The sequence below is a fragment of the Ursus arctos genome, unplaced genomic scaffold (assembly GCF_023065955.2).
Source record: "Ursus arctos isolate Adak ecotype North America unplaced genomic scaffold, UrsArc2.0 scaffold_26, whole genome shotgun sequence".
NCBI lineage: Eukaryota > Metazoa > Chordata > Mammalia > Carnivora > Ursidae > Ursus > Ursus arctos.
Genome location: NW_026622941.1, coordinates 30,998,137 through 31,012,412, shown reverse-complemented (window position 1 = coordinate 31,012,412; position 14,276 = coordinate 30,998,137). Strand labels below are relative to the sequence as shown.

Genomic DNA, 14,276 nt, shown 5'->3' with positions numbered 1-14,276 from the left:
AAAAGACAGTGGAATTTCCCTCCTCTTTGAATGTAAATGCATTAACCTGTCACCTGTAAGAAATTTATGCCTAAATGTTGAAGGTGATAATGATTTCTAAGTCACTTTTTTATTACCACTTTGGGACTGTGCTAGACCCTTTATTTTATGTTCTCCCACTTAATTTTTACAATGTGCTAGGAAATTAGGTATTATTCATATCATTTTGCATATGAGGAAACTGAATCAGGAAGATAAGGTAATTAGCTCAAGGTCAGCAGGCTAGTAAGCAGAGGAGCTTCGATGAATCAAGGTCTATCTGATGTCAAAGTCCATGTATTATATACATTTGCTATTTCATATAGATCTTTGTGTAGTAGATTCTGTTTTGTATGACCTAAGATTGTTGTTTTTGTTGTTGTTGCTATGTTTTGGTGTCATTACAGGGTCTTCAGGCTGCCCAGAAAGAGGCTCAAATTAAAGTACTTGAAGGTCGGCTTAAACAAACTGAAATAACCAGTGCTACACAAAACCAGCTCCTATTCCATATGTTGAAAGAGAAAGCAGAATTAAATCCTGAGCTAGATGCTTTACTAGGCCATGCTTTACAAGGTAATTTGGACTAAATTTCAGTTAAATGAATTGCATGGTAGCTTTGCTCTTTGAGAATGCTATACTATACCTCTTTCCCCTATGGCTTGACTGAATAGATGCTATATTTACTTATGCTTTCAATAATTATCCCTTTTTTAATTTGCATGTATAAATTTGGGGGATGTAATTATTGTCATTCCAAGAAATGATTACCAACTTAAAAAGGCTTATTTAACCTTCTTAAGCAATTAGTTTTTGTGGATCAACAGAGTTTCTGATTTGGTTATTTAAAATATTAACCAAGTTTCATTACTTTACTCTGCATATCTAACTGCCTTGAAAAATAATAAGTGTTTTCTATGGCATCTATTCTACATATCTTATAAATGGTGCATAATCTTGATTTATGTGGGAGTTCTTAACATTGGATCTGTTTTGATTGGAGTATTGCTTTTTGTTTCCTTTTTGCTGTTATTTACACAGATCTAGGTAGCGTACCTTTAGGTAAGTATGTTTAGCTTTCTGTGTACCCTACAGCTGCATGAATTACTAATTGTTCATGTACACTAATTGTGGTACATCTTATGTTTAAAAGTTTTATTGGCAGCCAACTGGTTTTTGCATGATCTTTTTTGAAATGTATCCATGACCACAAACATACTAAGTCTTTTGTCTTTCCTATACATTCCTGATTTAAAAACTATTAGATATTTAAAGAAGTAGGCTTTAGTTAATTATCTCTTTTGTTTTTTGACCTCCAGTTGTGGCTCCAGTTTTATAAGCCCTTCTTTCTCTTTCTTGGGGGAAAAATGGAGTACACATTTCTTTTTAATTTTTAAATATATCTGTTAACTTGCATCTATTGTTTTAACCTCATAATTAACTTTCCTTAGCATATATCTTTGGTATATATTTGATAGATTCTCAGCAATTCTTAATTTTTGTAAAATTCAACACATACATTTTAACATTATAAATTGAATAATACTGTCCAACGCCTTTTGTACGAACAGGTTGAAATGATATTTATAATTACAATATTTTCAGATTAGAATGGGATTTAGAGATTATCAAGTATAGAAATTTTCAACCTCTTTCTCTTTCCATTACAACATTCACATCAACTACACCCAGTCCTCTTAGTGATTATACACATGAAGGACTGGGAGTATCAGGGCAATTTTATTATTTGTGATTTTTCTGAATGATTATTCTGGAGCAGTTTTTATTTAATTAAAATTACTTCAAAATCTGATTTGAACTTTTCTTTTTCTAAGTACACAGCTGCCAAAAGTTTTTATACTTAAAAGAAAGGAACGTAACTGAAAGAGTAAATGTACTTACCTGTCTGTGTCATTAGAATAAACATAATCTATACATCTGAATTTGTTTTAAATAAGATGTTACACAAATAAAATACATGAGCTATTTGATTTTTCAGATGTTTATACTGCATGTTAATCTCCGTGTAGTATTTCCTTGAGATCAACTGCATAATTTAAGTATGGGGAAGCTACCACTTTTAATCTGCTCAAGCTATAACAAGTACGGTAGAAAAAGTAGGATTGGTTATCTCCTAACCAAGACTGCCCAACTTCCTGGATTATAACTAGAATTTTATGACATTCCATGTGTTATGAGGCTCGTTTCTTCTCTTCCTGTTCTTCCTCCTCCCTCTCCTGTGCCTTGTCTTTGTTCTTTGTGGCCCAACCTATGGTGATAAGTAAATTCTTAGTTAAGTCCATCGCCTCTATTAATTTGGAAGAAAATGCACATGTCCTTCTTGATGTCCTTTTGTGCAGAAGATATTAAACTGTAGATTTGATGGGCAGTGCTACTTTTTCACAACTTTCAAACAACTTTCATTTCTCTGTGGCTGAAAAAGGGTCAGAAGCAGAGAGTGGAAACCCATTCAGCTCATGTAACCTGTGTCTCTATGACTGAAATCTGTGCTAGAGATGGGGGCCATAATCTAGCCTAGAGGTGCTTGGAGGAAAAGCATGGAAGGAGAAAAAAATGGAAATTAGGTCCACAGAAACTAGAGAATTATAATAAACTCCAAATTTACCTCAAGCCTTGGACTGAGTGCTGGGATTCAAATAAAACATGAAATCTTGCCCTCATCGACTTGATGCCTTGCTGAGGGTAACAGACCATGAACAGAGTATGATCCATTCAGTGAGGGCAATGATTGAGATACACACAGGGAGTTATAGGAACACAGAGTGGAGGCCACCCAATAGAAAGGGAGGAGTTGATAAAAGCTTTTTGGAGGAGGTGACATTTGAGCTCAAACACAAAAGAAGAAAAAGAGTTAACTAGGCAAAAGACAAGGTGGAAGGGGGACAGAGAAGAGTCACTCCAGACAACGACTAAACTAAAATGCAGAGACTCAGCCACAGTATTGTGTGCATGGGGCCTCCAGGCAGGTTGGTGCCCTGAGCAACAAGTACATGGCATAGAATAATGGAACGTAAGGCTAGAGGGTAGGCCTTGCTAATATGTGTGTACTTTAGTAGCCTTTGAAAGCATCTTTATTATCCCCTTCTTTTTTCCCTAATTATGTTAGGGTCCCTAAGATCATCCCTGTCTTTGGAGACTTGCTATGAAGACTCGTGGGGCTCAGCATATGGTTGTATTCGTGGCAAAGATTCATGAGAGCAGTGTAGGAAGGATACACAGCTGGATCACAAGGGTAAAAAAAAAAAACTCAGATGTAGTCGGAGGGATCTATGTCCAGTTTTCCTTATGCTCTCTCCCTCCTGTGGAAGATATCACAGAATGTTCCTTTTCCTCTGGAATGAAAATGCAGCAGCATGTGCTCAATGTTTATGCCCAGGGAAGTCCATTAGACACTTATAATGTGACGTTTTCTGTGGCGACTGGTCACATACATACCATCTATGTAGTATGTACCAGGATTCAAGACTCCCAGAAGGAAAGCAGGAGTTTAGCATAGACCATAATGTTTGCACAAACATTCTAAGTACCTTCAAGTACCTTCAGTAGTTAACTAGTGACTGGGAACACTCCGAGAGTCCAACTTTGCAAGCAGGTCTTTCTGAGGATAGTGGTCTTTGGGCTGCTATGTTAACCCTTTTCTATATACTATTTTTATGACTTTTTTTTTTAAATAAAAGACTTAAAAATACTTGGTTAACCTCCACTGAAGTGAGACCGTACAACTTCAACTGATAAAGATGAACTTTAAGGCATTCGGGAGTTGTAAGTCTCTGCCTTTAGCTTTAATTCTGTGATGATGAGAAAAGAAGCTGGTAGTGGGTTGGATGTGTGTTCTCAGAGTTAAGAGTACAATAGTGAGGTGATGGTGTGTCCGGTTGCCCAGATGACTGTAGTGCTCAGATAAGCTCAGTCCTGAAGAGGAGTTTGATTTGATGACTTTCTACGTGGGGGCCTCTATCCTTTAGCCAGGTTGGTTATGTCAAACCATAATTATCTCTAATTATGCATCCATGCATCAGCAGGAGTTAAGTTTTTACTAAGCACTCACATGATGTTTAACATACTAACTGGTTTTTACAAGAAAAATACTAGCCTATCTGAGCCCGCTTTTATACATGGGAAAATAAAGACTAGTTTGTCATTTCTGTAACCTCATGTTCTATATTATCAACTAATGTAGTCACTTTGAACCTTAGTTATCCTGTCCGTGAAGCAAGTCCTTGAGCCTCCCTCTAGTGGTGGGCTTTCAGACACACATTGGCTTCAAGACTACTTTTCTTCACTTCAGAAAATAAATTCCCTTTGTATGGGTCCTAGATGGGCTTCATTTTAGTAGTACTATCTCTTATCAAGTATTACTGAATTTCTAACAAAGCATCTGCTAAACAGTGAAGAAGAAAGGGAGCATTAGAGAAAGGAATTAGTTGTCCACAATCCACATGTATAAAATTAAAAGTTAAAAGGGCATGAATCATACATAGTTTTCATTAATGTGTGTAATGTATAATATCATTACTTTTGTGGATTTTATTATAATAAAATGTGTATGTTTTAAAAACTTGCACCTATGTTAGGGGCTCACTGACATTTTAAATAGTTTACTTTCAGTGGCTGTTTGATTTATTGACTTCCTACTGGTTTCCCTGTTTGCTTTTTCTCCTCTCTTTTACTAGTCCGTTACAGTTGTTCTGAAATAGTGGTGATTTACTCGTATTCCGTTACAAAACCGTTGCATGCAAACCTATTGTTTTTGTCTTTTATGTACGTGTGAATGAACTGCATGCTGATGTGTAACTTCTGAATACCTTCACACACGCACTCACACTCTTACTCTCTACTTGAAATCAAAAATAAAAATAAAGGGAAATATCTAAGTAAGTTGGCATACTGATTAAAATATAGCAAGTATGTTTATACTTATATAGTTTTTGACGTTGGCTTAGTATATTAAAGAGAGCTCATGCAACATTTACTTTAATCATATATTTTACTTAGTGGTTTTTCATGTTTGGATGGCATGGGATAAATACATACTCTGAAAAATATATACAAATACACAGACTCTGATAAATACATGATCTCATTTCCATCCTATGAATGTCATTCTTCCATGTTTTATGATTCAAACTTGTGATTTTTCTTATTTTGAACACTTTTTCTCATTTTAGGACACATAATCAGAGGGGTTCCTTAGAAATATTTTTCTACATTTCTGTTCGGATTCAGTAACTAAAACCAAACTGCCTGTGTTGAGATGTTGGGCTGATGTTTATTATGGCATGGGGATTTCAATCATGCAGATTATGACATGTGGATAATACTTAGGTTTTGGACATTTTTTTTTTTTTTTTAGAAAATGTAGAGGATAGTACTGATGAAGATGCACCTTTAAACAGCCCAGGATCAGAAGGAAGGTAAGAGAGCTTTTAGAAACTTAATATATTTTACTTGTTTCTACAATATTTTATATACCTTTATCTTGTTGCTTCAAATTTTATGGCTAAGTGAATAGCAATAGAAACAGTATTATGGAAACCAAGCTAAGCCATACTTAACCACCACAAATTTTATAAAATAAAATTTACTGGGATTTTTAAGGAAAGAAAATGAATTATTTTTTATTTGATTTTAAATATTGTCTTTTCTTCCCCATAGATGTGTAAGATGTTTTCTGTAGTTATAAACATAGAAGACATACAATTTTCTATAAGTTCCTCTTTAATCTGTGGTTAATTATTTATTTGTGTATAGCACATTGTCTTCGGACCTTATGAAACTTTGTGGTGAAGTGAAACCTAAAAGCAAGGTAAGGAGAATTGAAAATAGCAGGTAAACATCCTTTCCCACTGTTTTTTGTTATCACTGTTAAATACATAGGTTTCGGGGGTGCTTGGGTGGCTCAGTGGGTTAAGCGCCCAACTCTTGATTTTGGCTCAGGTCGTGATCTCAGGGTCGTGAGATCAAGCCCCATGTCTGGCTCTGTGCTGGGCGTGGAGTGGAGCCTGCTTAACATTCTCTCCTTCTGGCCCTGCATCTCCCCTTCCTACTCCCCATGCTTGCACGCTCTCTTTCTCTCAAAAGTAAACAAACAAACAAACACACGTAGGCTTCAGACCCTTAATAGGTTAGCAAATTGGCATATTTTTACCAGAGCTCTCACCTGTAAGAAATTTAGTTCTATAATTACCATATTCTCCTTTGAAAAAAAATTATATTGAAACATTTCTGCTTCGTGGAACTTGTGCTTTACTGCCTTATTGCACTTTTTCTACTAGAAAAGATATGATTGTGGAGACCAGTTCTTTTTTTCTTCCAGGTTTTCCTAAAAGTTTTATTACCCACTAGGGAAGTAATGTGCTAATTTATTAAAGTCACCTAAATTTCCTAATAATATAGGAGATTGTAGACCCTGTAGGGGCATACAGCATGAATTTGCAAAATTTGTAAATTGGCAGGAAATTTTTGAAATTTTAACATTCTAGTATGTTCTTAAGTGTTTCATATTTATTTTGTTAAACTAGTATCCTGAGGTGGTTTGAATAATAAGCCAACTCTTAATCATCATGTTGTATTAAAATGTAATGAGGCTATAATGCATATTTTAAGGTTTAAAACAATATCAGTGACACATGCTGTTAAATGTGTAAGATACACATGGTACGTTTCAGATTGAGAGTTGGTAGCATTTGATAGTAGATGAATTACCTAACCATGTTAAGATGTTTAAAAACAAAGAATTCTCGTAGTGCTTAGTAAATATTTGTTAATAGAATGGAGAGAATCAGAACCTGAAAGAATAACACTGTGTAAATGAATTAGGACAGTTTGAGGGCCCATAGTGAACAGTCAGGTAATGTAAATGAGTCATTTGGCTGGCTGCAAAATAATGAGTAGGGGTCATTGTGATTACCTGAAGAGGACATGCCTCATCTGAGCAAATAACCACCACTTAACTCTTGCTCTTTTTTATCATGAGGAATATAGGCCTGAGACTACTGTTTTTTCCAAAGAAGCCTTAAATATAGATTTTTATATAGGATTTCCTGATCTTTAAAACACTGGTCAAGCCAATTAAAAAAAAAAAACAAGCAAACGTCTCCAGGCTCTACATTCGATCCTTGGCAACATGTTGTTTGTGTTTTATTATTCTAAGCGACTAAGCAGAAGTTACCCAAACTCAAAGAAAACATCCTAGTATGGTTTGGATCCCGTCTTAAGTAGAGGAGAGAGTCTCTTAACGCCCTGAATGTCTTTCAGGCCCTGTGAAAGCGTAGTTATTCATGCCCTCCTGGGATGCCAGAAGGGTGTGAAGTGGGGCCCTAAATGTCGTCAGCTGAAGGAACCGCTGTGGTTAGGGATTCCTAAGAACATGGTTCCTCTCTGCCTTGGGCTATTGGCAGTGAGGAGAACTGACCAGGTAAAAAACGCCCTGGTTGGAGGGCGTTACTTTCCCCAGAAATTTTCTGAGGTGCTACCTATGCTCCTTTAGAACTGCAAAGATACCTGAAAGGATCTCGTATCATACATTTTTCATCACTGAAAAAGTAAAGTTGACTGTATATGTTAAATAGGTATGTACCAGCACTATGCTAAGTACAGGCAATATAAAGTTGAATAAAACAGGATAAGCCTCTTCAGAGGCTTATCATCTGGCAAACACCTTGCTTATCCTTTAATTCCTTAGTGATAGTAACAATTAAACAACAACAGGGTAGTCACTTAGTTTTCAAAAGTAAGGAAAAGGAATGTGTATAGTGAGTTTGGATTCAAGGAAACTAACCTTCCCCTGCCTCACCCTGCTGCCAAGAGCTGGTGCAGGCTGGTGTTGAATTACCTAGCAGGCAGGTTAAAAACACAGCTAAGGCATCAGGAGGACAAGGTCGCAAAAACTGAGAAGCAGATTTAAAAAGCAATATTAAAATAAAACTTAAGACTCAAAGTGATGTTAAAAAAAGCATTTAAACATAGGAAAAATCAGAATTTAGTTGAGCTTCCCTGCAGTTAACTTTTGGTTTAATTTCTCCCTTCTTTCTTTTTTAAAAAAATTATATGTTGAGGGAGATGGCCGTGAGTGGCAGGGTAGCACAGTCATACTGGTGGCAAGTTGCTTGTTTTTGAATCTGGCTTTGCCACTTACTAGTTGTGTGACTTTGGGTCCATTACTTAGCTTCTCTGTGCCTTAGTTTCCTCATTTGTGAATTGGGATAATGATAGTACATGCTAATATAATAAGGTGTTTGAACAATGCCTGGCATACAAAAAGGACAGTATAAAGGTTGGCTATTATTATGGCCTCTAAAAAGGTCTTATCTGGCCATAGCTCTGGCTTGTCACCAGCTTACATGCTATGTTTGACACACTTGCTAGGAAATGACATGCTCAATGTTTTTACCTATTTCAAACTAATATTAAATCTCTGTTCCCTAATCATCTCTGCAAAAGTTTGCTCCTGATTGCTTTTCCTTCCATTCTCTGACTAGGCCCGAAGGAGAACCACCACTCAAATGGAGTTGCTGTATGCAGATAGCAGTGAACTAGCTTCAGACACTAGTACAGGAGATGCCTCCTTGCCTGGCCCTCTTACACCTGTTGCAGAAGGGCAAGAGATTGGAATGAATACAGAGACAAGTGGTCCTTCTGCTAGGGAAAAAGAGCTCCCTCCCCCATCTGGCTTCCCTTCTAAGATAGGCAGCATGTAAGTCTGGCCCAGCTACACTAACTTCCTTTCTTTTGGCTTTTCTTTTTCATTTTCTTTCTTTTTAAATTTTTTATATGCATGTTGCTAATTTCTTATTTCTATTTTTAAAAATTATGTAAATAAGATCTCTGGTTTTCACAGGAATCTCTGTTAGGTATTATCTCCTCTAATTTTTTTGACATTTGAAGTCATTTAAGATGAGATATTCTCTGTTCAATTACGTTGCTTGTTTCTAAGTTTGAAGGTCATTCTTAAGGGTAATATTTTTGCAAAGGCTGAGTTATGAATTACAGACAAAATTTATTTAGGAACACCTTAATCAGGTAGTTATATCTATAAAACCATTATCTAAAACAGAAGATTTAAAGTCTCGAATTTGCTCTAAATTAATGTATGTCCTCATTCTAAGAGTCTGGTCAGTATAGCAAACCTTTGCTAACCCTATAAAGAAAAAGGAATATCAATTGCAAGTGTAATCATTTTAAGCTTTCCTAATTTTTTGCCTTGAAGCACCTTGCATTGCATGTCTGGGATGATGTATGCACAAGATATTTTTATTGTGCACAAGATATTTATTTAAAGATTTGAAGGAGGGAATATTCTCTCTCCCATTTATGATAATATGAACAAAAGACATTCTGTCCAAAACAAAACTTATTCAGAATTTTCACTACTGTCCTGAGGACAAAGATTTCTCTACCCAAGCTAGTATGTGTGTGTACGCTATGTGTGTTTGTGTGTTTTGATAATTATATTAAAATTAGATCAGTCATTCACTGGTAAAGATTTTTAATGACATTTTTTCAAAGTAACCCTCACATATGTTATAGCAAGTGATTTAGGGAATGAATACATTACTGCGTTGGGGAATATTGCCCCCAAAATGGCACATATTACATGACTCTGCAAATAATAAAATATAACAAACTTTCCCCTTTGAGTATCTGTTTCCCATAACTTCCTTCTTTTTTTTTAAACTTTTTAAAAATTTCCTTCATTTTATGAAGATATTTCTGTTGTCTTCCATTCAGTAAGCCCATCTGCTACCTCTCGATGCAAATTTAATTTTAATGATGACAGCTTTCTTGCATGTGCTTGATGTGGCCAATGTAATTAACTAAATTAACTATTGGATTTGCTGATAGAGATTGCTAACCAGTATACCTAATGGCTTCAGTGCTTTTTTGATAAGATGACTGTTGAGGAAATGCTTTTGGTGAAGGTAGTGATATAAATAGAATAGATTTTAGAAATAGATTTGAGTAGAGACTTTTGGAATTTCAAGACTAAATCTATGGCCTGGAAACCACATTCAGGTAATACCTCTTTTTGCCCTCCCCCCTCTTTTTCATTTTTAAAGTGTATCCTTTTTAACAGTTTGTAGAATATATGTTTTGGACTCTGTCACTTCACATGATCTGTTTTCAGGTTTTCATAAATTCAGATGCTTATGTCATCCTGTAAAAATTTAAGAGTTGGACATGGTTGGTGTGGTAACTCTTAGTAATTCGTTACTGTATGATGTAAAATAATTTACTCAGGTGGCCCCTATGAGTTAACCTGATGAAGGATTTTTGAAATGTGATTTCTTTTGATTAGAAAAGTCAGGTACAGGAAGTATAAATATTTAGTTTTCACTTTCAAGTAGAAATCATATAAGCCCATTCTGTTATTATTGCTTTCTAATTCCTTAGTGTGTTTTCTTATTAATATAACTAGCCAACGATAGCAAAAATTCTCTTTTTAATCAAAATTCATTAGCACCATACACAAAAATAATAGTTTAAATTGTCAATTACATAGCCACTATTCAACATTTAAAGTTTATAATAAGAATGTTTTTATTACTAAAATTTATATAGCTGCTAATATCTAAATACTAGTTAGGTAAAATTATTGTGTTGTTTGTGTGTCTGTTTTTGACTATGTCTTCATATTAATTCATTAAATATCATTTTTTTCATATTCCGATATCCTAATATTTTTGTTCTTGTAAGACTATAAAGACAACTTTTTTTCAACTGAAACAATTCTAATCAACATAATCATTTATGTTTCAAGTAAACTATTGATTTGATAAAGGATAGTAAACTATCCTATTTCGCAGTATAGGATTGCTATTTATATTCAAAGATAATAGGTTCGCATATATTTAATAAGATTGCTAATTTACAAGTTAAGTATATAGGTGTCAGGCTTCCATCATCTAATTACTCATATAATGTATTCCTCTCCTAGTTTTTTTTGTTGTTGTTGTTCCCAAGTAATACTTTCTCAAATTCCAATTATCAATCTATTAAAAATTTTAGGTTGACTATCTGCCAAAACAGTTGTATGCATATTTAAAATTTGATGATTAAAAAGTCTTATTCTATTTTAGTTCCAGACAGTCATCTCTATCAGAAAAAAAACTACCAGAGCCTTCCCCTATAACCAGAAGGAAAGCATATGACAAAGCAGAAAAATCAAAGTCCAAGGAACAAAAACAGTAAGTTACCCATACTTTTTATCAACTAGATTGCATTAGATGTCTGTTGCACTTAAATGCTAAAGGACAATAGTGGAGTTATTTTCCGTATGTAGGCTGGCTCTACGGTTATGACTGATTTGACTAATCAAGACAATCACATCAGCTGTTGGCTTGGCTAAATGTTTCGTGGTCACATACACACCTGTAAAAATATTTGAATACTTTCCCCGAATCACGTACTCTGTTTTATTTTTCAATTATTTGTGCATATCATTGTAAAAGTTCATATACACTGGAGATGAAGGTTAGTGAATTTGTATTTCAGATAGTCTTCTAGAAAAATTTGAAATTGATTTTGACTGAGAAAACTGCCACTGACTTTACCTCTTTAAAGTAGTTGAAAAAACTAGTGTTAGTCATAGGGTGTGTTAGTTCCATTTTTGTGCTGTTCTTTTACGTTTAAATTTTTTTTCCTGAAATCTTTTAAAAACTACTTGTGTGTCTTTGTGAAGGTTATTTACTTAACAGTACATAGTATAACCTGATGATCCACTTAACTGGGCATTTGTAAATTGTAATATCGCAACGTGTGGAAAGTTGAATGAAGGGGTGAGAGCCCCTTTCAGCCCCTGTCACCTCTCTACCCTGTGGCACACCCAGTCCTCCCTCAGGTCACCTGAGGTGCTTCATGTCACAGGTAGATCTCTGACATGGCATTGAGGGAGAGTATCGGTGCCAGTCTACATTTAAATATTAGTAAAGCAAAAATTTTTTAACATAAAAATAAACATAAAAAGTGTTCATGTATTTTCTATACCCAAGGACAATCTTATACTACCCCTGCCCTGTGCCAACACACTCTACTTTGATCACGGGTTTGGCTGACTTGAATGTCATGGAAATTATCCTTCTAATCGACCTTGCTTCCTGTATTTAAAGATGTAATTTGCCTGTTTGTACTGGATCGAATGTCTCAAGGATAATTGGGAGATGGGGGATGGAGCAAATAAGTAATATAAAAATAAAAGTGAGTGAATTGTTGAAAAACCAAATCACTCTTAAGAACTCTGGCTCTTTTTTCCCATCTGTGAAGTGAGTAGCTTGGTTTTAACTCTAAAATGAATTTGGCTTGCTTTATTTGTAATGACTTTAGATTTCAGCAGACCGAACTTTTTAGTGCCATCTTGTGGACAATGTGACAAAATCCAGTGGAAAAGGGTTGTTTTTTTTTTTTAGTTAAATCGTTCAGGGTGTATTTTATCTTACAAAAAAGTTAGGAAGGATGGAAGGAATTCTCTAATGAAAAGCTTTTTTAAAAAAGCATGTTTCTTATAACATTCCTAACAAATCATAACCAATTAAAGCCACCTATTTTAATGTTCTTTTTTTCTTGTAGCTCAGATTCTGGAACCTCAGAGGCTAGTCTTTCACCTCCTTCTTCCCCACCAAGCCGGCCCCGTAATGAACTGAATGTTTTTAACCGTCTTACTGTTTCTCAGGGAAACACATCCGTTCAGCAGGATAAGTAAGTCTTTATGGAAAAGAGCCCCTCTGTTTATTACAGTATTCTGAACCTTTCAATACAGTCTGTAGAAAACATTTCGCCATCTCTTTGCGTGGGAGATGAAGTCTGACTTGTGAACTCTTGCCATATTTGATATGTTTTTCCAATGGGAAATGAACCATACAGAAAAGATGAGAGAAAATTATTTTCCTGCTGAACATTATTCCCTGTTGTAGATTGGCATTGCTATACTTTCAGCACTTGTCTTGACTTTTCTAATTAAGTTAGAATTGAATTATCTTTGAGGCCACTTGAAATTTAAATTTCTTGGGATTCTTCAGCTTCTCTGAGCCCACAAAAGCCTCTAATCCAGATAGTCTGAGTTGAAAAGAGGCAAATTATTTTACCTTCCATGCATATAACAACTTATAAAGACCATTGTCATATGTGGTACGTGTTGTTACCATTTGATTGTTCAACACAAATCCATCACAAAACTTCAGTAATAAAATAAAATAAAATAATAAAAGACAGTTCCTTTATAGGTGGAGGACGTTAGGACTGAAGGTGGGTTGTGGAGGAAGAGAAGTTGGAGGGGCGTGAGAAATACAATTTGTATTAAATTTGAAGTGAAAAAGCGTTCCCACATTGAGCCAGAATCTCTCTTGCAAGAATTTGATACTAACAATGCTGCCAAGATATTCATTAACTCTGACTTATCTGCTTTGATTTTGAATGGTAACATTGTGGATGTATGTACTTCGTATCTAGCCTGGCGCCCCTGCTATTTGTTTTCTATGCTACAATCTCCCTGTGTAGATCAATAACTTCTGAGATTTATAGGATGCTATTTAAGATCTGTCTGGAATGTTTAGATCATGCTACATGGCTCTGTAGACTTAGAGAAGCACACATTTTGAAAGAATTTTTAATCTCTTAATTTATGGATAAAGTTCTTGATTAGATTCTATTTTATTTTTTTATTTTTATTTTTTTAAGGGATGAGGAGGTTTTATTTAGTTTTTTTTAAAATTTTTGTTATGTTATGTTAGTCACCATACAGTACATCATTATTGATTAGATTTTAATATAGTTTAATCAATAGATGACATGTCCTTTAAAATGATCTCGATAGCTATGTACTGTGTGCTACCGAAAGAAACTCTAACATTGTTAAGTCATAGCTCCCATTTAATTGAGAAAAGAGTAGAAGAACATTAAGAGTGTCTTTGGGAAGTCTGTGTTCACTAGAGAAATGAAGAATTACTAAGTTTTATCTGCCTTACATTCACAGGCATAACATTTTCTGTCAGTCTTTTGATAATCTTGACAATCTAGTCATAGTTTTATATTTTCTACAGACATATTTTATAAGCTACCGATAATTTGACTCTGTTGTTATCTCTATATGCTAAAACTCAGAATAACTGATTACACTTTCAAAGACTCACCTACCTTTTGAATCATTTTCTTTCGGACTCTTTTTTGAGACTAGCATATCTCAGCTAGAAGCAGATCCCACACATTGTTTCTGGTTATATTCCATGTCAGCTTTCACTCTGTCCTCC

At 35.0% G+C, this 14,276-nt stretch overlaps 1 protein-coding gene across 11 annotated transcripts in view; it reads left to right on the top strand.

The window, feature by feature from the left end:
* The window catches only part of KIF21A (kinesin family member 21A), a 163,136-nt gene that overhangs the window by 125,165 nt on the left and 23,695 nt on the right, over window positions 1–14,276 (top strand). For 4 of the 11 annotated variants that reach the window (XM_026502107.4, XM_026502101.4, XM_057318969.1 and 1 more), the window contains 7 exons: window positions 426–591; window positions 1,057–1,077; window positions 5,390–5,450; window positions 5,788–5,842; window positions 8,517–8,731; window positions 11,115–11,222; window positions 12,601–12,729. In XM_026502107.4, the coding sequence (XP_026357892.2) occupies window positions 426–591; window positions 1,057–1,077; window positions 5,390–5,450; window positions 5,788–5,842; window positions 8,517–8,731; window positions 11,115–11,222; window positions 12,601–12,729 (755 nt within the window). The remainder of the gene's footprint in view (window positions 1–425; window positions 592–1,056; window positions 1,078–5,389; window positions 5,451–5,787; window positions 5,843–8,516; window positions 8,732–11,114; window positions 11,223–12,600; window positions 12,730–14,276) is intronic. The other 7 variants (XM_026502108.4, XM_026502104.4, XM_057318970.1 and 4 more) reach the window with 2 other exon arrangements.